At 40.1% G+C, this 27,879-nt stretch overlaps 1 protein-coding gene across 1 annotated transcript; it reads left to right on the forward strand.

Moving 5' to 3' along the window:
* LOC139736141 (chromosome-associated kinesin KIF4A-like) lies at positions 1–27,526 on the forward strand. The gene is made up of 27 exons (XM_071646872.1): positions 1–238; positions 881–1,065; positions 2,081–2,167; positions 3,302–3,468; positions 3,842–3,936; positions 4,610–4,729; positions 5,135–5,310; positions 5,805–5,875; positions 6,483–6,537; positions 6,865–6,942; positions 7,630–7,872; positions 8,497–8,721; positions 9,161–9,264; positions 10,158–10,302; positions 10,531–10,641; positions 11,060–11,143; positions 11,570–11,677; positions 13,950–14,093; positions 15,020–15,131; positions 15,797–15,879; positions 21,418–21,588; positions 22,429–22,542; positions 23,207–23,284; positions 24,393–24,491; positions 25,159–25,341; positions 26,310–26,474; positions 27,184–27,526. Exons 1-27 carry the CDS (start codon positions 1–3, stop codon positions 27,523–27,525), a joined length of 3,783 nt encoding a protein of 1,260 aa, XP_071502973.1. The 3' UTR covers position 27,526.
* The last annotated feature ends 353 nt before the right edge of the window (positions 27,527–27,879 follow it).

Below are 27,879 nucleotides of genomic sequence, written 5' to 3' on the forward strand. Positions count from 1 at the left end.
ATGCCAGAGGAGCAAGGGAAAGACATCAGTGTACGAGTTGCTCTTCGCTCCCGACCTCTCATACCCAAGGAGGTGTCAGAGGGATGCCAGCCATGTCTGTCATTCACACCGGGAGAGCCACAGGTGGTCCTGGGCAAGGACAAGGCCTTCACCTATGACTACGTCTTCAAGCCGGAGGACCCACAGGAGATGGTGTACAAGAGGGTGGTGGATAATCTTGTTGATGGTCTCTTCAAAGGTCCGTGTGAATTTCAGGAGTGAAGTTGGGACACAATTTGAGTAATGCCATTTAACTTAGATTTAAGTTAGAAGCCAGGTTAGAACTGGTTTGATTTGACCTTCAGGTGTTGACTGGCAGTAAGAGTTATATTTGAGGATGGAAAATAGAGTTTGCTTTGTACAAATTGTGTATGATTAAAGTCTATTATATTACTTGCTAATCCGATATTATCTTCATTGCAAGTTTTTGGTTTCAAATTGAAGTTTCACAAGCTCTGTAGATAGTAAGACCTACAATTTTGTTAGAACTAAATGATTGATCCATGAGGTGTAGATGTAAGGTTGGTGAAGTAAGCCTTTACTATATTTTGAAGTTTTTGAAACTTTCTATTTCCATTTTTAGATAGAGGTTTGGATGGTATTGGTTTGGGAATCTGATGTTAAAAAGTATTGATTGTCATTATTATTGATGAAAGAGATGCATATGAATGCAAAAGGCATGTCGAGCTGCCCCCCCCCCCCTCCCCCCCATTGTGCTCTTGCTACCAGAACCTCATACACTGCAAAATATCCTGGATGGATTATCTGTCATACTGTAAGTGAACAGTGATGCAGATTATTGTGCATGTAATCTATCTTACAATTTGTATATCCATGGCAGGCTACAACGCCACAGTCTTAGCCTATGGCCAGACAGGCTCTGGAAAGACCTACGCTATGGGCAATGCCTACAACATGACGGACGAGGTCAACATGGGGGTCATCCCAAGGGTCATCAGACGGATATTCCGTGACATTGAGGAGAAGAAGGACGTGGAAATCATCCTGAAGGTGTCTTACCTTGAGGTGAGCAGTCATGAAGGCCAGGGGTTACTGTCATATCAGGCTGACTACTCTTCTCTTTAACCTCACAAGAGTAATATTCCACTGGTAACATGATCAATGTCTTTTGTTTGCAGACATTACAAATGTTCGTCAGATATTATTTTTGTTGGTGCAAAGCGCATTTGTTTCAAGATCTTGTCATACTGCAGCTGCAGTGTATAGAGCAAACTAATCCTGACACAGATATTTTAAAATCAAAACTTGACAAAGCGTGTATGCTTTGTCAAGTAGGCTCAAATTCACTCAAATTCTCTGCCAAAATCTGTTTTTCATAGCACATTGATCAGTCTTGTGCTTCTGTTATCTTTTTGACATTAGGTACAGTGATATGTAAATGTATATCCGATCTGTGTCAAGGCTGTGATTTGTTGTGTCATTGATAAAATGTTGCCAATGCATATATCTTAGTAGGCATTTCATGGTGAGCGAATCCGTCCATGCAACCTTTCTTTTGCGACATGCCTTTAAATGACAAGTTCAAACAATTTTTTTCTTGAAGGGGGGGGGGGGGGGCTACCTCAACAAACTGCTAATGAATACAATGTAGGTCATGCCAAACACGTCACAAACAAATGATAATTTCTGCCAACATGTAAGCCTAAAATTTCAAACACATTGACCATTGTTCTAAGCTCTATACATCATATTGCAGTGTGACAGGGCCTTTGCAATTTACAGACTCACTTAGACTGAATATGAAACATTTTGGAGATTACAATATAAGACTCTTTGTTGCACTATTTTTTTGTAATCAGCTTTTCTGTTATTGACTATTGAAACTTACATGACTTTGTAAAAAAAATAAAAAGGTTGAGTAGCCTTTATAGGAACAAGCAATGCTTTTAAGTTCTGGTCGTATTTTCCATAAGTATTTATGCTATTGGGAGGTCAGAATTGCTTTCTGTCAGTAAAACAACTGTCCTAATTTTCTTTTTGTTCCCTCTCCTTTTTCTGATGATGAATTTACTTTTCTCAGATTTATAAGGAAGACATCAACGATCTGCTCATGCCTCAGAAGAAAGAGTCACTGGCCATCCGAGAAGACATTGCTGGAGGAATCAGGGTAAGCAGACTGTACTAAGTGGTTGGTGAGACAGTGAAAACAAGATCAGGCATTCTCATCCGAAAATGACTGATGACTGGCTTTGAGCTAATCTAAATGAAATAAGCCCATTAAAGGACAAGTTCACCTTCATAAACATAAGGATTGAGAGAATGCAACAATATTAGTAGAACACATCAGTGAAAGTTTAAGGAAAATTGGACAATCGATGCAAAAGTTATGCATTTTTAAAATTTCTGTTTTGGAACCGCTGGATGAGGAGACTACTACAGCTTGTGAGTCATATGCGTACAACAGTATAAAGAAAATATAAAGAAAATTCAACATATTTTCACTTTTTTCGCATAATAAAAGAGCACTTGACTTGCCTCTTTCTAAAGGCAGGGGGAATAATATTACCCATAACATTTGTCGGTAACGAGTCGGGGGAATGTGTACTTTTTTCATATGATGAAATTTTGTGAAATTCTCTTTATATTTTCCTTATATTGTTGTACGCATGTGACATCTAAGTTTTTTCACACACTGCAGTAGTCTTCTCATCCAGCGGTTACTGCACAAAAACTTCAAAAATTCATAACTTTTGAACGGATTGTCCGATTTTCCTCAAACTTTCAATGATGTGTTCTACTAATATTGCTACATTCTCTCAATCCTTATGTTTATGAAGGTGAACTTGTCCTTTAAAGCTCCGTTGGTCATTTCATTCATGGCAAACTGGATTTTGAAGTCACACAAACCTAGACCAGTTCTTGCCTGGTAAAATATGGAGTAGCCCTTCTTGTATTACCCTTTTGGGTCTGTGGGGCAAATACTTTTTGCAACTGTGCCCCTTTTGCAACTGTGCCCCATCATCATTGTTTCAAGTTTTGCAATATTTTGATAGTATCATCTGGTGATGACACTTCTGTAGCATCGATGGTTTTGAAATGACCTTCCTTTTATTTGTTTTGTTTTGAAGGTAAATGTATCATATTAAACCAACTTCACATGATGCACTGTCTATAAAGTAGCCCCTTAGTTGATTTTTCAACAAGACCATAACTACTCAATGTCTCCATGGTCAGCTGTTTGCAGCTTTATGATCACAGTTTCTAAAGTGTTTTGTCTCAATTTCTGGTTGATGAATAATAGGTTGCTGGCCTGTCAGAGGTGGTTGTGGAAAGTGCAGCTGACATGTTCCGTTGCCTGGAGAAGGGATCTGTTGGTAGAACAACAGGCTCCACAGCCATGAACCTACAGTCCAGTCGTTCCCATGCCATCTTCACCATCTATGTTGATCTCCAGCAGAAAGACTCAAGGTGAATATCATAGTACCTAAGGGATATCCATTTATCCATCTTTTCCATGTCGTACTAATTTTGACCTCATTCTTTTTTTTTTTTCAACTCGTCACCTGCAGCCACAAACCCTGCAGCAGTTTTCAGATGTGCCTTAGATTTGTTTAATGTTGTAAAGATCAATATTCAAATTGTCTACTCGGATCTCAACATTTGACAGTGAATAGTGAGCACATTTTGTTGATAATTAATGTACTTTTTATGGTGATTGGAAAATAACTCTTATTCTCTCTGAATTCATCAAGAAATTTATTCCTTCTGAGAAGGTACATAAAATCACTGGTTAATGACAACATTGTTTCTGTCCGTATCTATCTTAAAACCTGCTCTGCAGCGAGTCCTGCTGCCATGCCAAGTTCCATCTGGTAGATCTGGCTGGGTCAGAGCGAGCTAAACGCACCCAGGCCCAAGGAGAACGGCTAAAGGAAGGTTAGTCACATATGGGGTAGTCAGACTCTGTCCCATATGGAAGTAAATGATGTTGTAATGGTGCCATAGTGTTCTGTTATGTGCAGAAGAGTATGACGCTAGAAGGAAATATACGGGACTTGATTTTATCTTCTTTTTCTTTTGAGTTTCAGACATGTTTTTCCTCCATATGAGAATATTTTAAACTTGAGAATGCATTTCTGCATGCAGTTGTATACTCACTTTACCCATTGACCTCTTGAGCCTATTCTGCCAGTTACAGGACTTGACGTCAGCGGTGGCCCGGGGCCACTAAGAATTGATGCTGGGCCACCAAATTTCCAAAAAGTTTATCTCTTCAGGGCGTGATCAAGCAACTAAAATTCAAAATAAATTGTTATGTTTCATTTTATTGTGGGTCAATATATTTCTTTCTCAGGCCACCAAAATTTCAATTCAAAAGATTTCAGCGGCCCAAATGGGTCACCAGAGGAAAAGTTTGTGTCGAGCCCTGAATTAGACATGAAACATTTTTATTTGACTGTTTCTTGATTACATTTGTTTTTAAGGCATTATATTTATTTGTTTATTTACATTTATTGTAAATCATGGAACACATTTTGAATGAAGCAACATAGAACGTTTTGTCATTTTGTAAACTGACTTCTGTTGTGCATTTTGCCCCTCTGATCAGGTATTAACATCAATCGGGGGCTGCTTGCCCTTGGTAATGTCATTAGTGCCCTAGGAGATGAAAATGGCCGCAAAGCCCACGTCCCGTACAGGGACTCAAAGCTCACAAGACTCCTACAAGGTAAGAATACAAAGCTGCAGGTCTTTGTGGTGTTGTCAAGCTTACACAAATGATAAACATCTCCCTTTCACCTGTGAGCTTGAAATCCTGTGAAACCGAGATATGCTTGCTGTCACTGCCGGGTAGTAGAAACCAAATTTTGCTGATTTTGATCCTTAAGCATTGTTCAGTAACAAAACATTTCAAAAAGGAAACAAGAAGCTGCTACGTACCAGCTGATACACTTCATAATTATGCTGTGTCTTATTCTGTTTCATTGAAATCGTTTGTATCCTGGTGTATGTGAACCACATATATTTCCTTCCAATGTTCCAGAAAAAAACATAGATTACATGACACTAGAATGCTTTGCTTGTTTAACTTAGTCTGCTCCAGTTGAAAACTGTTTGTTATATCAATGTCCAGACTCTCTCGGCGGTAACAGCCAGACGGTGATGATTGCGTGTGTCAGTCCAGCCGACTCTAACCTGGAGGAGACTCTGAACACACTCCGCTATGCCGACAGGGCCAGGCGCATCAAGAACAAACCCATCGTTAACAGAGATCCACAGACAGCAGAGCTAGCCAGGCTTAAACAGCAGGTGAGGGGTGATGACTTCACTCCATGTTGTGGTGCCAGACCCTTCGAGAGTGATAGCGATTGAGCCACTGATGGGCCAAAAGTAGATTATTCTGAACACATTGACAAAATGAATGGATGATTTTTCTTTTCTTCTTTATCATTATGAAATGGAAGGGGTAGCCCTCTTTATAGGCATGACTTCATATAGTTTTCGATACTCATTGCTACATACAGTGGACCCCCATTATAACAAAGTCCTCCTGACCAGCAGTTTTCTTTTGTTATATCAAAATTTCATTATAACTGAACAAATAAACAATAGAAATATATCTAGAGTGGATAATGTTGCAGCCTGAATTTTTACTTTTACGTTGTAACCACAATTTTGTTAAAAGCGTGTTCATTATAACAGGAGTGCACTGCATTCCATACATAGTTGTATTGTAATGTTGACTGATTTCAACCTCATAAAGATTATTGAGAGGTCCTTGTTTTGAAATTGTTTCTGTGCAGGTCCAGCAACTCCAAATTCAACTACTTCAAGGCAAGATTCTCAATGGAGAGGGGGTACCGGGCGGTCTAAGGTAAATGCATGTCTGTATTCATTTGATAGCATTGAATACCAGTACTAATGTCACAATAATATTTTATTAATGGGCAGAACTTCTATTGCATATGGTAGCCCTTTGTTGTTCACATGTAATTGTTTTGGTAGCAGAATTTTCAAAAGCTTCCTAAATGCTAATTTAACATCTGATATTTAGATTGGCAACACATGTTAAGGAGGTGAAAGATTCTGTTTCCCTCTTGAGTTGGCAAATTTTTGCAAATATCTTTTCTGATCTTTTGCAGATTTAATGGATTTACTGTCTGTTCCATCTATGCATTTCCCCAATATAAGATACTGTATGCAGTCAAATTCAGAGAAGCCAAGTTAGTGAATGCAAGATGGTAATTTCAACCGTAAAACAACTCCAGGACTTAATTTTGTTAACGCATAGAGGACGGGCTTTTCGCTACAACACAAATTTCCCATAGACACTTGCCGAGTATACTTAGGACTTGTCCTCAACGGGTTAATGGTGGAGGAGCTGATGAGAAGTGTGTTGAAAATCAAGATGATTTTCACTCACATCATTTATCTCCTCATCTACTATGACTTTATCATTTTTTCCCCTTTGATCTGTCCAGCCTGGAAGGCAGTGCTGACCTGAGAACATTGTTGGACAGAAACAAGAAGTTGGAGGTAAATATATAGAACAATATCCATGTCTTATTTGAGTGTAAGGCTTTGCATGAAGAACTCAAGTTCAAGATTAATCCACATCATGTGTTATTCATACACTTCATCCTTTCATTTGTACTTCAATATTGGAAAGCTCATGGGTGACTAACATGTGTATTGAATACACTGCTCGTAATGCAACACAGTGAGGAACTCCCGTTACAATTTCATGCTGTGATGACTGCACTCATTGAGGATTTAGTTTAATTTTATTGAATGATAGATAATTTCAGTGGACATATCTGCTGCTGTTTGATGAGCATTTATCATCTCATTTGTTTTCCACAGGAGGAGAATGGCAAACTGTCACAGGAACTTCAGGCATCTGTGGACCAGACTACCCAGCTCTGTGAAAAATTAATCCTGGTAAGGTCTTCAATAAGGACAGGTTTCTTCTCGCCAACTCGCAATCTCTCTGGAGATTGATGACAATTTCTGGTTTTGCAAAGTTTTCATGCCATTTGTGCTGAATGTCGTACAGGTTAGCGGGAAATGCATTGCAGTTCCAAGTACAAACTTGACTTTTTAGTCTTGAGAGGGAGGATCATATTAGTTGTTTGATTTTGGGTTGTGTATGCTGATTTGTATTGTGGCCCAGGTTTGTAATATGACTGTCATCCTGTGTATGATACAGACTGTAGATTCAAGTGTACTTGCTTGCAGATGTGCTACATGTGCCTGCCAGAAAATTAATGCCAGGAAAGTCCACCTCGTGCTTGAGGGGTTGCATGTTTAAACAAAATAGGGCTACTTTCATCTATTCGTGTTGAAGGGCCTTTACCTTACATTCTTTTGACTGCTAGTTTGAGATAATGGAATTATATGTGTTTTTGGATGCTTTTTTAATGGTTAAAGATCATGGTGGTATGTTTGCTAAGGGTAGTACCCTTCTCTTTTCCTGGTGGTGATCTTGATAACACAAAAATAAAGTGTTGAGCATCCATTTAATTTTCTATGTGCTTGTTGTCACTTCCCCTTTCTTTCTTACCTAAAACAATGCAGGATAAATGATAATAATTGATTACCTGGTATGATACTTCTGTCTTTACAAAGGCTGAGATGTCCAAAGACAAACTGCGTCAGAAGCTGGAGGAGTTACGGGCCAGGGCGGACATGAGCATCGGAGCCCTGGACATGACGGTGACCGAGGAGGGCCAGCCGGACACAGCCAAGGTCCAGCAGCAGCTGGGATTCATGAAGGACCTCCAGAAGAAGATCCAGGAACTCCAGGCAGAGAACCAACGGGAGGACGATAACGCAGAGACATTATATGGAGACCCAGGCTCTAGACCAACGGTGAGTGGGGGTGTAGATCTCTTCTACCTGTTGCTGTATTCACTATATCGATCCAATCATGCCAACTTTCAAAGGCAAATGACCAAAGATTGTAGTTTCCAGCTTTTCCTCTTATTACAGAAATCAAATTTCCCTATTTCAGTATGATTCCCTTACATTTATATTTCATGAATCATTGCTTATCGTTTATATGAATATTCTGTGGCAGAGTAAGATTTCTTTTCTCTGATTCAGCATGTCCAGTCTGTGAATATACAGCATTATTAGAACAGAAGTACAGTCAACCCACCATCTTAAGTCAAATCCAAAAGTACTTTGAGTGTGGTGGAATCATAAATTTTCTGTATGTGCATTTGCAGCGTAAGTTTGAAAATCTGGACTTGTCACTTCATCAGAACATTGGCACCAGCACAGTTTTTTGGATGCTGTCAGGAATGGTAGAAGCAAGATAATGTTGATGTTGGTGGCAACTATGAATGACAACATATTTTGTGTTGTTAAATCAAGATTGCAAGACAGTTTATGTCCTTGCTTTGAACAATTCTCGAGCGCTACACAGACAAGTGATACTCTTGTATTTCGTTAATGGTTCACTTTCGTCCCTTGTCCCCATCATCCCATCAGACTGCCACATCACCAACAAACGGTGACTCTTCCCCGGAGGGCCAGCCCAAATCCGAGGGTGAAGGGACGACCACACCGGACGTGACCAAAACCCACACCCTGCGCCAGGCGGCCTTGAGTAGGGAGCTCCACGAGCTGAACCAGGCCCTGGCCATGAAGCAGGAACTGGCCCAGAAGATGGGCCAGAGCGACGAAAAGATGGCGGTCATGAGAATTCAGTACGAGGTGAGGAAAAAAATAAACAACATGGAGAGAGGAACAGAAGAAAAAATCTAGTCTCCAGATAGAAGAAGCATTGTGCAATTACAATGTATTTCAAGGCATTGGTGTCTTGTGGTCAACTTTAACCAGTCTCTCTGTTGAAGAAGATTTTAAAAACATTGCTATTGATTGATGACAGTGAGCCATATTGAATGAGAGCTTTAAATACAAAGAAATCTTTCAGAAGAAATTTATAGGATTGTTGGTCAATGGTGATCAAGAAATTAAATAAAGTAAATGCTCTTTCATATTTAATGTGTTGTAATGTTGGCTTCTTGCTATAATTTTGTGCCCATTTTCTGAGAAAGTGATTAATTACAGTGAACATGGGGTACATGAATTTTATAAATGACTATTATATGTAGTTACTATAAATCATGCTTTAATGGGATTTTACTTACAGACCACAATGAAACAGCTGGAAGACCAAGTCAACACATTGCTCAGGGAGAGAGATACGCTGAGTCACGAACTGACAGCCACCAAGGCCAACTCAGCAAGCAACAAGTAAGTACAGTGCACTCCCGTTATAATGAACACAGTTATAACGAAATTCCGGTTACAACAAGGTAAAAATTCAGGACACATCATTATCATGTATTTTTGTTCTTTATTTGTTCGGTTATAACAAAATTTTAATGTAACGAAAAACAACTGCCGGTCATGAGGACTTCGTTTTAATGGGAGTCCACTGTATTTTCAACACTTACAAATTGCTCAATTACATTGTCAACCACAATGTACACCATATAGTCTTCAGGGATTCCTACCAACACAACAAAGACATCATAATATTAAACCCTGTGACTTGATTTTGTGTATTCTGACCTCAATTTTGCAGATGTATGATTTGTGCATCGTTTCACTAACTCATCGTTTCTTGTGCTTTACTAGCATGTCATGTATAATTGATCAGATTTTCAAGTAATCATCAAATATGTGACATAGTTTTGGTATCTTGCCTTTCATGTATGTAGCATGCAATACAAAAGTAGAAAAATGGTGACTTTTTGTTTCAGAAGTATTTGATATAAGATATGAAACATAAAATCACCTACAAATCAGTACATGTAGTCAGGAGAATTTTTTTAATGGGGTACAGTGGAACATTGTTAACCCATTGAGGACAAATCTCGAGTATATACTCGGGACAGGTGTCTATGGGAAATGTGTGTTGTAGCAAAATCAGCCCATCCTCAACAGGTTAAAAAGAGGTCAGATATTACGCAGCCCTCTTTATGTAACAATGTGATTTTCCAGGTCCCAACTCTTTATATTTCTGTATTTTATGAGAAACCTGATGTAATATTAGGCAATTGTCCTTTTTTTTGTCCCTGTTATAACAAGGTGTCACTGTATAAAGCTGTAATTATCATCCTTTTCTTTTCCACACCCCAAAGACTGAGTGAACAGCGCCGAAAGAGACTCCAGGAGCTAGAGGCTCAGATCGGAGAGCTGAAAAAGAAGATTACTGCGCAGTCCAAACTCATCAAGTTGAAGGAGAGGAGTGACCTTACAATCAACAAGCTGAACACAGATATAACAGTGAGTATAATGGCAGCAAAACCTGTCTTCCTTCATAAACATACAACACGGAAGCAAATATTTATGGCTTTCTGTCCATGTTGTACGTGATTGTGCCAAGAAGTGTCTACTTTTACCATGTTTAGAGGTGTTCATGACTTTATGTATGAGTTTACTTGTCATTTAAAATGACAAATACCTATCATGTAAACACTGGTGATCATGGCTGTGTACTGTTGCTTCCCTCAGTCCATGAAGCAGGCTAGGGTGAGGCTGATGAAACAGATGAAGGAGGAGACATCCAAGTTCCAGCAGTGGAAACAGGCCAAGGACAAGGAGGTCTTACAACTGAAGGCAAAAGTGAGTGACTGCACAGCACAGAACTTTCAAATAAAAGCAAAAATGATTGCTGGTTGTACCAGTGTTCATTATCAATTTATAGTCCTTAAGTGCTGGTGTAAAAGCAGGCACTTTTCAGATCTTTTTTTTTCCTGTTTATACGTTTTGTTTGCAAACCATTTATATGCTTGCATACAGTTGATAAATCAAACCAGTGTAATCATTTTCAGTCTGCATCGTGTTCATCCATTTGCTATCAGACAGGTCTTCATGTGTGTGATTATGAATGATTTTTCTTGTTAACCAAAGTATTTATGACATCAATGCCAGATTATTGTTTAACTAGAGTTCACATTGGTATTAACTCATCAAAGAAGCCACATTTATTGAAGGATGTGCAGTTCATACGCTCTGAATTGTTTGGTTTCTCCTATCAAAGGACCGCAAGCGTCAGTTTGAGTTCGTGAGGATGGAACGGCAGCACGAGAAGACGCAGAATGTCCTCAGACGTAAGATGGAAGAGGTGAGATGAAATGTCTGTACTTGTATTCTCCCCGCATTGCCCTACTGTCTAACAACAAAATCTTCAGCAAAGTATAGTCGATTTGATATCATAAATAATGATGTGACAATCCTGTGGGTAGTTATTAACTCAGTTTGCATAATTGATTCTACATCTTCAGATTAACAGATATAAATTTACTGCAGTGTTCTAGATTGTATATTTCATGTCATGATATGCCTATTTTGTATATTTTATGTAATGATATGTGTAGTTTCTTTCGTTGCTGATACAAACTTAGAGAATATGCACATAGAATTTTTATTTTAAATCTTGAAAATCAAACAGTTATGTTTACAAGATTTTGCATTGAAAATGAGATGGAAGGTGAATCTTCAAACAGGAATTAAGTGTCTATTCAAACTTGCTGGTTGGTGTCAATGACAGGCGTCGGCAGCCAATAAACGTCTGAGGGAAGCTCTGGAGAAGAAGAAGACTGCCAGGAACCAGAAGGATGGAGGAAACCAACTGGAAGGCATGGGAAAGAGAGTCAAGGTAAGCTGGTAATATTCCTACCACAAAGGATGTGACATCACCAGTGAGATGGTCATTAAAGGGATAGTTTAGCTTTGGTTGGGATGGGAATTCAGGTTTTACTTTTTGTGAGATATCAGAAATCACTTATAAAAAATATTAACGAGCATACAATTCTAAGAGGAATTAAAAGTTTATTTGATGAAAATTGGTTCTGAAATGGCTAAGATATCCAAAAACAAAGCAAAGCAGTGTGGCCCTGCAAAACAAAGTGGTCTTAATAAAAAGTGGGACTCGCCTTTTATTAGGACCACCCTTTTTTTAATATCTCAGCCATTTCAAAACCAATTATCGTCAAAATAAACTTTTAATTCCTCTTAGAATTTGTATGCTCTCAGATATTTTGTTAGTGGTTTTAAAATATCTTGCCAAGAGTTAAAACCTGAATCCCCGTCTCAACCAAAATTATACCATTCCATTAATGTCTTTGTACTTGGTAGGTTTTTCTCAGATTGTTGAGTAACTGTAATTAGCTCTTAATTACCCATGCCGATGAAAATCAGCAGGGGGTTATGTAAAGGGTTCCGTATGTTTGTTTGTTTGTTTGTTTGTTTGTTTGTGTACAAGATAACAAGAGAACGGGTAAACGGATTTGCACGAAATGTTATGGGGATGTTTGGATAATGGCAGGAAAGAATCGATTAGATTTTGGTGATAATCGGTTGACCCTTGCAAATTCTGTGTGACCTTGAAGTTTTGACCCCATGGTATAGTGACCACTCCGAAAATTTCCCGTTTCTCACTTTGCGATTTTCCGCTACCATACGAAAACATAAACTCCCAAACGATCCGACTTCGCTGCTCAAATGTTCGTAAGAATTCCGAAATTTACGTTTAGGCCTATTTGAGGGACTATGTCCTTCTAGATTTATGAAAGTTCGTTCTCCGTCATCACAAACTGGCCCGTATTTTGATGATTTTTCAAATTAACATTGATTGTTTTTTTCGTTGGAGGAGCATTTGCTCGGTCGCAGTCACACTGCACGATATGCGCGCTCAATGTCAATGCGTGTGCAAGGCCGCTGAAAATGCATCGCGCTCTACACTGTTGGTGCAAAATTGCATCGGGGACGTTGCGGCGCTCGTTGGTGGCCGAATACTGGTGCAGTAGACATTTGCATTCAACCCCTGCATTGAATAATTCCCGTAGACACTAATCATAGGGGTAATTGCCATGGGGATACGTAAATTTTGTTTTTCTTTTGCGCTTTTGTGGATACCATCAAAGATCTTACACTCATACGACCTTTGATATCATCACACTCTCGGCTTGCTATAATCAAAATATCCCGCAAGAAAACGGCGTATTTCTCGATTTTTAGCGCTTTTTCCGCGACCCGTCGCGTAGACAATACTCTTAAAACTGGACTTAATTCGCGCGCGCTTGGAAAAGTTCCGATTCTGCACTTTTGATGGTGGAATTTGGGATTTTCGATGGATTTTTGGAGGAGACTTAAGGACTTTTTCTGTACGTGAATGAGTGTTAATACCGTATGTGTAATGATGTGATTTGCGTGTGATGTGACTGTAGAACCAAAGATCGTACACTTCAGTGTACGATCTTTGGTAGAACTCACTGGCTGGTGATAAAGCACACTGGCAATTAAGTGGCCGAATTCTGGTAGATGACCAAATGCACATTATGTTTACCCCGACTTTGTACTTAGGCGTGGGTCTGCCGCCTTTGACGGCCCCTCTCTAGTTGCTAATGCCAGTCAAATCTAGCTTTGGAGTAAATTCGTATACTCTAAACTTACATAGAATCTAGAACATAATTTTACACATGTATAGGAACTCACTGACAGATCTGCTCTACAGGTAGAGATGTACAGCTCAAATTCACAATAAATGGATAGTTATACAGGATGCATCATGTTCTATGACTCAACATCCTTCCTCAATGAGCAGACTTCAGGATAGTTCATATTACAAGGGATTGACATTAGCAGTTGCATTGTGGCCCGGGACCACTAAAAATTGGTGTCAGGGAACCAAATTTATCTGATGGGACGACTAAGATTCTACATAGATTGTTACTCTTGCTCGAACTCGGGCCACTACATAACCTTTCTCAGGCCACCAAAATTTTAGATGAGAAGATTTTAGTGGCCCAAGTGGACCATCAGACAAAAAAGTAAATGTCAAGCCCTGATATTACAGGCATTTTTTCTTGTCACCCTTCCATTGTAAATCAGTGGTATTGAACTCTGAATTTTGAACTTCTGCCCCTCAGTCATGGATCGATCACGAGTTGGAAGTAATGGTCAGTGTGAATGAAGCCAAGAGACATCTTGGGTCACTCCTGAATGACCGCAAGCTGCTGTCCAAGGACATCCGAGAGCTGGAGAGTGGTGATATGACTCAGCCAGCCTGCAAGGTATTCTTTTTTTTTCCCCCAGTTTTAGCTATTTGTGTTTTAGTAATTGTGGCTATAGGTTTAATTTTTCCACTTTTTAACTCCGCCTTTAGTCAATCTTATTCAGTGGCAATTACTAAAATTACTGCATTTTCAATGTGGTACTCTTCAAAAGCTGATGTGTTCATCCATATGAAGTAGAAATTCTGCCAAACATTTCGATTGGTCAATATGAAATCATGATTTCATTTCAACCAGTAATATTTCTGCCCCAATTTGGTTAATTTAAGTTTGCTCAAATTAATGACACTTTTTCTGGGGGGGGGGGGGATTTGGTTGTGATTTTGGTTCATTGTAATTCAAGAACCCTTCCTTTCAGTTTTCAAATCTACCATATCAATGCGTTGTTGACTTTTGTATTTGTCACTGGAGAAAAAATAATAATTTACACATCTCCCATGGATACTTTCATCACTTCTATCGTAGATAATCATGTGTAACATTTCAGCATTTTCAGGGGTATAAATTGGAAATTTTTTGACTTTATCAGAAATATTAAGGTCAGTTATCATATGTGAATATATCTGAATATAATCATTTATGAACCTGATATACTAATGGAATGTACATATGAAGAGTTTGTTCGCAAAAACCGATAAGTCCATATTTGCCAAATGGAGATATTTGTAATTAAAGGTCAAGAAAAATAAAGAGAATAATAAGAAAATTTTTGCTTCTTTTGACCAAAACTTGAAAAATATACCTTTATATATAGTGACCAATATATCATTTAAAAGGTATTATGTTGTACTTTATGACAGAGACCGTACTTCAAAATCTTCAAAAATGGACTTATCGGTTTTTGCGAACAAACTCTTCATATGGTTCTCTGTAATAAGAAGGGAACCACGTTAAGTAATCCCCCCCCCCCCTTTTTTTTTTGGTAGAAACTGAAGGGCAAGTCGGTGACTGCGAGACTGACTGAGCTCAACTCGGAGATCGAGCTTCGCAACGCCCAGATCTCAGACCTGCAGCAGAAGATAATGGACGCCGATCATGGTAAGGCTTCTTTATCCTTAGTGAATTTAGGCTGATTATGATTAATATTTTTTATGCATGAGTGAATACTTTCACCAATAGGCTCACTTTATTTAAGATGTCAAAAGGCACACCAACTATAGGGTAAACATTTCTCATTGTGGTAATGGACAGTGGTGACAGTAACGTTTGTGCCATACAGATGAGGATATTGGCTACAGTTCAAATGTATCATCCATCATCTGCCAAAGTTGAAACACATTATGAGAATTGCTAAAATTGAGCTGTCTGGTGTTATCTGGTACCAATCTTATGAAGCGGTACACACAGTGGCAACTTTAAAAATTAAGGTACCGTAATGCAAAGCTATGTAACCGTAGATGTTGCAGGTGTTGCCATTGTACCAGCCATAACTCACTACACGTACAACTATTGACCACTTCATGAAATGAGCCCCAAGTCCTGAATCTTTATCAAGAGAAAACACATACTCATTAAGAGGTACGTATAAAGTTACTATGGATAATAACATATTGGGATTGCTTCTGTACTTGCTACACTTACCTATTCTTTCTGGTATGCATGCAGCTCAGAGCCACAGTGTAGTATTTTGTAATATCCAGCATGTGCTTGTTCCTCCTGCTTTTCTCCTAAGATGTCTTCTGTCTTGTTTTTCTGTGTCCTAGATGAGAAGTCTCAGGCAAACAAGTGGCAGCACATTACCAGTATGCTGGAAGCTAAGTGTGGCATCAAGTGGCTCATGGAGTCAGTAAGTCCCTTGTTTGATTCAAATCGGTCTTTGTTTCACCTGTCCCTCGCAAATGCGAATGCTGCAAAGCCAGTGAAACAAAATCCTGTGAGGCGTGCTTGTACTATTGTACCTGAATTTCATTTCTTCTAAAATGTGTAATTGCTTCTATTTTATTCAACTTTTTTCATTTCTTCCTCTGTAATCAGTAGTATTAAATCCTTAAAAAAGAGAACTGAATATATATAGGTACATGTTGGTAAGGAGTATTACTCAGTCTATTGCCTAAGCCCCTTTTGGTACAGAGATTATATGTCATGAGAAGTGACCATTTCAAGCTATTGTACATTAACAAATATGCTACAAATTTGACTTTTGTCTCCAAAATGCATTCCAAACTAGAAAAGCACTCTGAGAGTGCAGACCTCCGCCAAGCAGTTACTTTCCACCGATGATCTTGCTCTTCCCAAAGAGATTTTTTTTTCTCCCCTCTACCACTGGGGAAAAGCTCTTTGGGCTCTTCCATAGAGATCAGTGATTTCCACCCATACTGTAGGTCTACATGCTGAAAAATTTCCCAATGTAGAAGCCTTTGTTACGTCATAAACCCTCAGCTGCGAGGCGCGCCTCGCCCTAGCAGAAAGTGGGGCACGCACTTTAGTGCGCACGTGCAAACCTCATTTCCACCCATACGTACTGCATTGTGTGCAGAGTCGCCCGAATCCGGTTCTAGGAACAGTACCCCCTGGAAAACCACCCTCCGGATAACTACCACCCGGATAATTACCCCCCAGGACAATTCCCCCCTAGGGCAACTACCCCCCGGACAACTACCCTCCAAGGGCAATTACCCTCCAGGGTAATTACCCCCTAGGACAACTACCCCCCGGACAACTACCCTCCAAGGGCAATCACCCCCCAGGGCAATTCCCCCTTAGGGAAACTACCCCCTGGATAACTACCCCTCGGATAACTACCCCTGGATAACTACCCCCTCGGATAACTACCCCCTGGGTAACTACCACCCGGATAACTACCCACTGGATAACTACCCCCCGGAGAACTACCCCCTGGATAACTACCCCCCGGAGAACTACCCCCTGGGTAACTACCCCCCGGAGAACTACCCCCTGGGTAACTACCCCCAGGATAACTACCCCCCGGATAACTACCCCCCGGATAACTACCCCCCGGATAATTACCCCTCGGATAATTACCCCCCCGGATAATCACCCCCCCCCCCCCCCCCCCCCGCCCCGGATAATTACCCTCCGGATAACTACCCCCCCCCCCCCCCCCCCCCCGATAATTACCACCAGGATAATTATCCCCAGGTTAATTACCCCCTCCTCCGATAACTAGACCCCAGATAACTTCCACCCGATAACTACACCCTCCGATAACTTCCCAAGGATGATTACCCCGGATAAGCAAGCCTACAACTCCCCCTCCCCTATAACTATCAAGACGAAAATTACCCCAGGACAGTGCACCACGCCAATTACCCCCTGGGTAACTACCTCCCGGGTCATTGCCCCCCCCCCCCCCCCCATCTTACCTTTAATAAAAAGAATATCATTACTACAGGAAACGAAGTTCTTTGTATTATTTGCCAGGAATCACGGAGATGCCATACTGATATATCATTTTATGAAAACAACATCTTAAAGATTTACGATTTGTATCGTTTGCACTTAGGACAATTTATGTAAAAGCTTAATTTCTCCCTCTGTATTTTGACTCTATGTTCATAAAAAACGAAGCTGTCCCTTCATATCCTACCCGGTAATCCAGTAAATGTCAATGCCTTTAACCAAACTATTTTCGCTAAATCTGTATTTTCTTTTACTGTTCCGAAATTTCGGATTTCTCTTGATAGTATAGTATAAAAGAAGTTTTAAGTTTGAATGCCTTTACCATTGAACTAAAGACATTTTGAAGAAATGTTACACTTCAGAATGAGTTAAACTTTTTGCAATATTTTTTAACCACAATTGTCTATCGTTTACCACAACTCCATGTAACACTTCTTTATTTTGAGGAGCTTATATCTCATGCCTCACGTGCCCTGGTTTTGACCCATCATCTTCCTCTTCCCTCTCGCTTTTCTCTGTCCACTGTGAAGGTAGTCTATTCCTGTCATTCATAACTCACCTTTCCTCTTTCTCTCATTACAAGGGATTTATCTCGTGTGTGTTCATGTGCAGTGCACTCCCGTTAAAACGAAATGCTCAGGACCGGCAGTTTTTTTTTTTTTTTTCGTTTTAACGAAATTTCGTTGTAACCGAACAAATATAATATGCAATGTATAACGAAAAGAAGGAAACCACGCATAAAAAAAATTTGTTTGTTGAATCCTCATCATACGCTGGAAAGCTATGTGAAATGGGAGAATACCTTTTTAATTTCGTTTAAATATTACATTTTAAAAAGAGCATAAAGTTGTTTGTGTTGTCACACATGTGTAGAAAATGACGGTGTAGGATTTGGTTACAGTTCGCTATTCCAAAGGTTCTTTTCTTACTAAAGTACGTTACTCCGAAGACTCCTTATTCCGAAGTTTCGCCATTCCCGGGATTCCGATGGTTTGTTTATGTGAAGGTTCGCATTTCCGCAGAATCATCATTCCGAAAGTTCATAATCTAGATCAAAATAATATATTGTTCATTTTCCGAAGGTTCGTTGATCTGAAAATGAAATGAGGTTCGTCATTCTGAAGGTTTATAAATCAAAAAAAAAAAAAAAAAAAGGTTCACTAGTCAGAAAGTCCGTTGTTCCGAAGGCTTTTTCATCCGAAAATGAAATAAGGTTCGTTATTCCGAAGATATTTTGTTAATGAAAAAAAAGATGAGAAAGGTTAGTTATTTCGAAGATTTATTTATCTTAAGACGATTATAAAGATTGCAATTCTTAAGTTTTGTTAGTGTACTCTCCTTTTTCCACCATGGATTAACGATACTTTTTGTAATGTTCCGATTAACGAACGTTTTGAATTCCTATCATTTTCGGACTAACGAACCGTATAAGAATAAGAATAAGGACCATATTTTATTATCGAATTAACGAACCTTTGGAATAACGCCAAAATGTGCTTAATAACAAACCCTCTTTCATTTCCGAACTAACGGACATTTAGTTGTATCAGAATCTGTGTGTTTTGTATTAAAGGACTTCGGAACAATGAAACAAACCTTATCTGAATTCAAATTATTTTATTACAACAACGCAAGTTCCCCTCGGAAACTGTGCGTGATACACGGAGTGAACATTTAATGATGCGTTCGCTCATGCAGAGACGCTTTAATAATGCTTGTTCCGCTACGCATTTTCGAATGCGATCCGCATTTCGTTATAACGGAGCGCATTTCTTTTGTTTTTCTTTGTCAGTGGCGCTCAGAAAAGACTTCGTGATAACGAAAATTTTGTTATAACCGTCTTCGTTATAAGCGAATTTTGTACCATAGACTTTAATGGCGATAATTTTGGGACCAGAAGTTTTGCTTCGTTATAACGAAATTTCGTTATAACCGTGTTCGTTGTAACGGGAGTGCACTGTATCTTTATTTGTGTACTTCGTCTCTGTCTTAATTTGCTTTCTTTGCATTGTTTCATCAATTTTGTAACTATTTTACTGTTATACCGTTAACGCTCATTTCAGAATTGCCCTACTGCATTATTGGGCATATTAACAACTAGTATATCAAGGATGTGGGAAGAGATTGTCACCTCCTTGGTATGATCACTGCAGAACATTACCTCCCTTGACAATTACTCCTTATTAAAATTAGGCTCCAAACAATCACCCCTCTTACAATAACTCTCCCCCAGAAAATTACGTCTCTCATTGTTATTTTCGAACACATTAGCTATTTGAATTGAAAAAAAAACCCAACATTTTTTCATATCGTGTGGTTTTGGTCGAGACCTAACTTCAGGTTTTAAACATCTTTTGGGTGAGATAATTAGAAACCCCTTACGAAATATTAAAGAGCATGTTATTCCAAGAAGGATTCAATTTTTTGAGAAAAAAAAAATACTCTTGAAATGGCCGGGATAAAACAGAGCAGCCCTATAATGTAAAAAGGATTCTGTCAACTACAACTTTCCCTAGATCTATTCAAAAAGAGGGTGCAGGACAAAAGACTTCGTTAACAACTAGGGGTGTTTTGTAAAAAAAAAAAAAAAATACCGTTAAACTCGTAATATTTTACTCTTTCTAATGAGACTAACTTATATTTGAACTGGATTTCCTCTTAAAGTGTCGAGAACATTTAATTTGAAAACTAGCACAATTCTACTTGTATGTAAAACAAGCTGTAATTTTACTCTCATGACAGATTAGGGCACCTTTTGATAAAAGTTGCCAGTTATGACATCTTGTTAGTATCTAATAATTTCAATAAAACCATGGGTTCTGCTTGATTGATAAGCTCGAGTCACTGACTTGTTACCATGGACCTGCTTTGATCGACCTACAACGATTGGTAATTGTGTGGAACTGACAGCTTGTCAGGACTGATAACTTTCATAAAACCGTGCCCGGATCCTATCAGAAATTATGGCTTTATATCGAAGAGTCCCTCGCTAATGTTAAGGGAATATGAATTGCAGTGAAATCAACTCTCCTTTTCTTATGTTTATCGTCTATCATGTGTTATAACGGTAGAAAATAAATGACAAGCCAAAAGAGTGATGGCAGTGTAAGAGAAAGGTGCATCTTCTGATATGGTGTTATGAACTTATGGAAAATATACGACGGGTGGTAACTTTCGGGGGGCGGGGAGGGAGGGTTGTCCAGTAGGTAAGTATCAGGAGGGGGCGGGGGGGGGGGGGGGGGGGGGGGGGTAGTAATCCGGGTGGTAGTTATCCTGGGGGTAGTTATCCGGGGAGTAATTATCCGGGTGGTAGTTATCCTGGGGTTAGTTATCCGGGGGGTAGTTATCCGGGGGGTAGTTATCCGGGGGGTAGTTATCCGGGGGGTAGTTATCCAGGGGGTAGTTCTCCGGGGGGTAGTTATCCAGGGGGTAGTTATCCGGGGGGTAGTTATCCAGGGGGTAGTTATCCGGGTGGTAGTTATCTGGGGGGTAGTTATCCGGGGGGTAGTCATCCAGGGGGTAGTTACCCAGGGGGTAGTTATCCGGGGGGTAGATGTCCTAGGGGTAATTGCCCTTGGGGGTAGTTGCCCTAGGAGGGTAGATGACCGGGTGGTAGTTTTCCTAGGGGGTAATGGCCCTGGAGGGTGATTGCCCTGGGAGGGTAGTTGTCCGGGGGGTAGTTGCCCTAAGGGGGAATAGACCTGGGGGGTAATTATCCGGGTGGTAGTTATCCGGAGGGTAGTTGCCCAGGGGGTAAGTGCCCGGATACGCCCGAATCCCAATATAGAAGCCTTTGTTACGTCATAAACCCTCAGCTGCACGGCGCGCCTCGCCCTAACAGAAACTAGAGCACGCACTTTTGGCTCATAATGTGTGTTGCTTGAGGTCCGTAGTCATACAACTCCCTTTGACCCGCCCATCTCTCTCTCCCTCACCCTGCCGTGATCCCCTTCCCCCACACCAGGCTGTGATGGCTCGCGTGGAGGTCGGCCAGCTGCAGAGCAAGGTGACTGAACTCCAGTCGTCCATCGACGACGCGAGGGGCGATAAGGAGGAGATGGAGCAGGAGATGAGCGAGCTGAAGATGGCCCACGAGCAGGAGAGGACACAGATACAGCGGGCTCATGAGGACAAGGTGAGACCGGTCTACCGGTGGAGTGTGTGTATCCATCACTCACAGAGCTTTAAAGTCTCAATCCATGGTTCTGTAGGAGCAAAAAAATGGAAACTCCTCAAAAAGTACCCAATACTGTACCTTTCCATCTCATGACTGTGGAGTACAAATAGCCTCCCTGATTTGGGAAGCATGTTGGCCCACGGGATGAATGTGCCGGTGACACAAGATTTGCTCCTGCGGCAAATGCTCCGGTCTTATTTTCTCCAGGGACTTAAAGGGTTAGGGTTAAGGTTGTGAGAGGGTCTTAGGTGTAGTTTGGTTTGGATTGGGATTAGGTTTGTTGGTAGAACTTATGTTTGGCTTTGTGTGCAGATATTCCATGGAAGCAATTGTTGCAGGAGCAAATGTCTTGGAACAGATTGTGACATACAAGTATCTCCCTGACAACTTTTTGGAACCTCCTTGAATTCATTGTCTCATGTACACTTATTTCAGAATTTTTAGCCTTGAGCTCATTTGATAAACAAGGAAATCAATGCTTAATTGAGGGTTATAAACACACACACACACACACACACACACACACACACAAATGGTGCAATACTTTGATTCACTGTGAAAGTCGCTATGCTTTCAATACAGCCTGCAAAATTTATGATATGCCACAGAATTCTGTACTTTATGACAAGGAGATTTGCTTTGCAAAATATAATTTGTATGCCTTTTTCCTTGACATGGTCAGTCCACTCCTCCTTTTCCACTGAGTTTATACTCTGCATCATTAACCTTGAACAGTAGATCATCTTCATGTCTCCTTATGAAATATCTCCTCCACAATCTTTTACTTGGGCCACATAGATCTTGTACTTGCTGACTCAGCTGTCTGCAGCCTCAGAGAAGGCTAAGGATTCCAGCACTCACAGGCAGGAAAAGGACGATGAGAGTGCTCTTCAACAGCGCTTACACTTCCAAGTAAGTGGAGTGTCACATGACTACATGACTAGTCTTACCCCAAGGCTTTCCCAGATGGCATGCTGTGAAATAGACCCCAGATAATGCTGTTAGTCAGCACATGTTAGCACCATCATTTTGAATTTGAACCTTCCTATCGAAAGTTCACAGGGTAATAAACCAGACGGCAGCACATCCTACAATCAGAAACTGTTCACTCTCTTTCCCTTTTTAAATGTATATCTCTACATCATCGCCTTCCCGCCAGAATTCTGGCAGCCAGAATAGAATTTTTGTTTGCGACATAATTCGATAAAGTTTTGAAAGCTCTTTATCATTTGAGGTAATCATCATTTTTTTTTTCCGAAAGCACAAGCTGTAGGCCCTTCTGTCTGGCAGGCAACGAATACCAAAGAATATGGTGTTATGATCAGTCAGTGCGTCACCACTTTCACTTGTGAATGTGGATCTCTTTTTGTCTTATCAGGGCCGCGTTTTATCAAAAGATAAAATCGATTTTAAATTTCCTTACCACACAGACTGCCATAGACTTACAGTTGAAATCAACTATATAATCAATTCTAACTCTTCATAAAACAGGACCCAGGATGGTCATAAAATTTTTGAAGAGAACACTTGGTGCAAATTATGCACCTCTCTCATCCACATCCCATTTCTTCCACAGGAGGAGCAGATAGAGGAACTGAAGACTATTCATGATCAGCTCCAGGACACCTTGCTAGAAAACAGTGAACTGAAGAAGGTGAGTGAAACTATGATGAGGACTAGACAGGTGTGCATATAGACCTCCAGGGATAACTTCTGATACTTTGTCCCTTAACCTTATCATAGATAAGGGTGTTCTCTACCACATCCCCACCCCTTCCATGCTTTAGAGATACATTTTGAACTAGAAAAACACTCTGAGAGCGCAGACCTCCGCCAAGCATGCAAATCATTTTCACTACTGATCTTGTTCTTCCATAGAGATATTTCCACCCATGCTGTGCTGAAAGTCGCCGATTTCCCAATATAGAAGCCTTTGTTACGTCATAAACCCTCAGCTGCACACTGCGCGCCTCACCCCAGTTGCAGAAACGAAACTAGAGCACGCACTTTAGTGCATGCATGCAAACCTCAAATACGTGCAGCCTGAACTCCCAAGTTCACTGACCCTCCCTGCCAAAATATCAAAAATCCTTCCTAAATTCCCCCAAAATTCTCGGATCACTACCAAAAGTTAATCGTTTGTTACTCGTGTCATTCTCAACCTTTCCTGCAAGTTTCATCCCAATCCGTTGTCTACTTTTTTAGTTATTTTGCGCACAGACAAACGAACGAACAAACGAACGAACAAACGAACGAACAAACCAACAGTAACGAAAACATAACCTCCTCCCTTGGCGGAGGTAATTACAATCCATTGCGCAAGTAATATTTCTCCTGTACCTTTTATTTTCACGTAATCTACTTACTGAAATTTGGGGGAATTTAGCAGCCCTAGCTGTAGAGGGCATATGGTTTTAAAAATTATTGAGTGGATGACCCTTAACCCATTGAGGACGAGTCCCGAGTATACTCGGGCATGTGTGTCTATGGGAAATGCGTGTTGTAGCAAAATCAGTCCGTCCTCAACGGGTTAATAGAATCTTAAGATATTTCATTTTCTAATGTAAATGTGATGTAAATACAGGTACACAAAAAACAAACAAACAAACCAAACAATAAATGAAAGAAAACAAGCAAATCGTTCATTTCACCATATTTCTCCAGAGTGATTGCAAATGTATTCCTCTAAAAATTTCTCACAACGTTAGTTCAAAGAATTGACTTCTCTTTCATCGACACATGTCTGTTCTCTCTTCTTACAGCAACTGACAGTGGCTTCGTACCAGGGCAAGAAGTCTGCCTTGATGCCAGTACTAACTTCACCCGAGGCCTCTCCTCTACCTCCACCGAAACCTAAAAAGGTATGCAAACACCCGGCTCCCGAGATGTAATTTCTCACTCCCATCGGCTGAGAAATCGGTAGTTGTACTGCCTGTGCCATCAATAGTGCCACAATACTGCCACATTTTGATTCTTTAAGACTTTCAAGCAACATGCAAAAGGTATTACTCACAAGTTGCAGTTGATGATAACTAGATTCTTTTCATATGTAACTGTTACTTAATCTTGCTCTTTTCTGCCCAAGGTTTGTATTGTTTGATTTCTTTAACACTTAATTGGTTTGGATAACAATCAATACTTGGCAGAGTGATTCTAAATTCTACATTGCAGAGAGGCAGAAGATTGTGTTCACTGTGCACAGATCTGCAAAGAAAGGCAACCATTGGTGTCTAGATAATTAAATCTGTATTATAGTCAGAGTTATCACTGCACTTTCTGAGAAAGGAAGGACACAGATCGTCTACCCTGTCTTTTTTTCGTCATCAATCAAGTAAAAAGATTCAACCCAATGTAACAGAAGAGACATTTCTTTTGCTTCATTACATGCTACAGAGGTCCTTCATCATTAATCTTTGTGTAGAAAAATAAATGACATTGATTTATCATTCCTAGTCATTTGGAGACTGCTTCATGTAAATCACTGTAATTTGGATAAAATGGTATTTCATTTTGTGTCGCGACACACAGAAATCCACCGCAGCCAAGAAAGGCAAGCAGCAGCGTTACACAATAGAGGAATGGTTCAGTGAAAACGAACTGACAGACAGCGAGACCGAGTACGAGCCAAATGACTCTGACAGCGACTGGCACGAGACGCCCCACGTCAAGCGGACGCGGAGAGTTGTTGCTCAGGCAAGGAGGTCTTCAAAGGTGAGACAATGAACAGCTTTTAATTTCAACTCAATTTGTTTCAGGATCATTTGTGCTTTCATCCTTTTAAACACCCATTCAGTCCTCGTTATTTTTCAAGCTATTCCTCTCCACCATGCATAATACAATGCACTCCTGTTATTACATGAATATGACTAAATTCTCATTACGACAAAATGAAAATTCAGGTCCTAAAATTATCATCTACAGTGCACTCCTGTTATAACGAACACAGTTATATAACGAAATTCTGGTTACAACAAAATAAAAATTCAAGCTGCAATATTATCTGCTCTATGTTTTTTTATTGTTTATTTGTTTCGTTACGGCAAAATTTCGATATAATGAAAGAAAATTGCCGGTCCAGAGGACTTCGTGATAACTGGAGTCCACTGTATACATCTTTATGTACTATACTGTTAGCTGTGAAAAAAAAAAAAAAATGCCAGTCCCGAGGACTTTTTTAAAATGGGAGTGGCCTGAACTAGAAAGTGATGTGCAGCTAATTAAACAGACAATAGGAAACGATAGACCAAATAATTTATTATTTTTAACATTTAATTAATGATACCTAATGGATGAAATATTTCAGCCACCTCACATGAAGGTAAAAATCTCATCACTAAGATTATTGATTGAACCAGTGAATGTAAGTGTTAGTGCCATAAACCACATCAAGCCACCTTGTACCATTCATATCATGCAAGCCAATACACTGTACTTCTTGCATGGATAAGAGAATACAAAAGTCTCCCTGATATGGAAACAATTTTCGCCCATTGAGTTGATTACACTGTAACACACAGGTATTGTCCTGATTTGTTTTTTGGAATCTGCCCGACTTTGATGAATGAATGTGGGCAGCGATAACTCACTGGTACCATGTGATTGTTCTCTGCTATCAGTCTGGGCTATTGTGGAAGCAGTAATTGACCATCGAAATGTATGTTTGTCACGTATCCCAGCAGAACAGCAGCAATCAGTCCTGCGGCTGCAAGAGCAGCTGTCGCTCCCGGGTCTGTGGCTGCGTCAAGAACGGCCGGGGTTGCGGCGAGGACTGCCGCTGCGACGCCTCCAAGTGCGAGAACAGGAAGGATGGAGGGCCGGATGAAAATTCTCAGCCCACTGAAGCGGTAAGTCATATTGCAAGAACTAATGTCTGGTGTGTAAATTACATTGGAATACAGCTCATGGGTTACTTATTAGTGGGGATCTGGGTTTTTCCATCAAAAAACAGGCATATTAGTCATTTTTCTTCATTACAAACATAGTGTCATTACCACAGAATTTTAAATCCAGCGAGATAAAAGTATGAAGATTAAGGCCTTTGTACACTTTAGAGAAATATTGCAACACTTTTATTATTTCAGTATTTCTGGAGGTATGGAATACTTTGCAAATAATTTTAATGCACATTTCACTTTGCAGTGAGCATATCATTTCATTAATGTACAGTAATGATACTAATGATAGTACGTATTATGAGGTGCTCTGTTATGGCTATGCATGTAAAGGGGTTTCTGGTGTGTACAGGATTTTCTTTTATTTATTATTTCTATTCATGAAGCTGGGCTCGTTTTATTGTGCATCCCTGTTTATATTACAAATGTTTGATACAAAGACATACACTGTAGTTTGATGCAAGGGTGTCATATTCATACCAGTTGTACAAACAAAGTCATTGGTTCTGGCATATCGTTTCTACGACTCGTTTTCTCTTGACAGCTACGCCAGAAAAATTCCTTATGTCATCTCCACATGTGTAAAATAATGTGTTTTGTTGAGTTTCCTAGCCTATTAGATACACATCATGACAAGGATTTTCTTTTTGCCCTTCTTCAGAATTCTAGCAGCACTACCATCAATATCAGTGATATGATGAACACCACTATTGTCCTGGACAGCAGCAGGACAGACACAGAGTCTCCGGACTCCAGGGACTTTGTTGCTCCCCCGCCCAAGTCGCGAAAGATCCTCGCCCCCATCAATGGTCCCACCAAAAACGCGCATCCTCTCCCAGCCAAACTGAAGAGAGAGAATGCCCAAGCGTCCTCCCGCAAGCGACCATCGGACTCCCTGAGGTCCGAAGGAATTGGAGGGCTGATCACGGAGGGGGAGCTGGGAATGAAGCGGAAGAGGAAGCTTCATCCCACCAACGGAAGCTTCTTCAAACCTCTCGCATGAAATCTAGTCGACTTCTCTTGAAAGCCAGGCAGTTGTGACCTGCGTTTTTTTTTTAATCTTCAGCATTCGAATGCTTACTCTAGAACTGTATAAACTGTATCGACTACATGACTTGAATTATGTGTGGATGTTTCTAAATTCCTAGGCTGCACAGACTTGGGGAAAATTTTGCTGCTGTGAGTGTTCTGCTATCTATATATCTTGCGTATTTGGGGATTTCCGTTTTCTGCTTTATTATACACACACCTACACATGAAAGAAAAAAATTGATTGGCAAAAACATGGTGGCATGTTACTTGCAATATTTGAACTTTGTTGTGAAGAGTTACTACTGAACATCTCACTTTTGTGCAG

This window comes from Diadema antillarum, unplaced genomic scaffold (assembly GCF_040938485.1).
Source record: "Diadema antillarum isolate AM-2024a unplaced genomic scaffold, OU_Dant_1.0 seq00000626_RagTag, whole genome shotgun sequence".
Lineage (NCBI taxonomy): Eukaryota > Metazoa > Echinodermata > Echinoidea > Diadematoida > Diadematidae > Diadema > Diadema antillarum.

Excerpts from the sequence above, each read along its gene's own strand:
- LOC139736141 (XM_071646872.1), top strand. The coding sequence starts at position 1 with ATGCCAGAGGAGCAAGGGAAAGACATCAGTGTACGAGTTGCTCTTCGC. Across the intron at positions 5,876-6,482 it reads GGGGTACCGGGCGGTCTAAG|CCTGGAAGGCAGTGCTGACC; the intron begins GTAAATGCATGT and ends TGATCTGTCCAG. Across the intron at positions 8,722-9,160 it reads TCATGAGAATTCAGTACGAG|ACCACAATGAAACAGCTGGA; the intron begins GTGAGGAAAAAA and ends TTTTACTTACAG.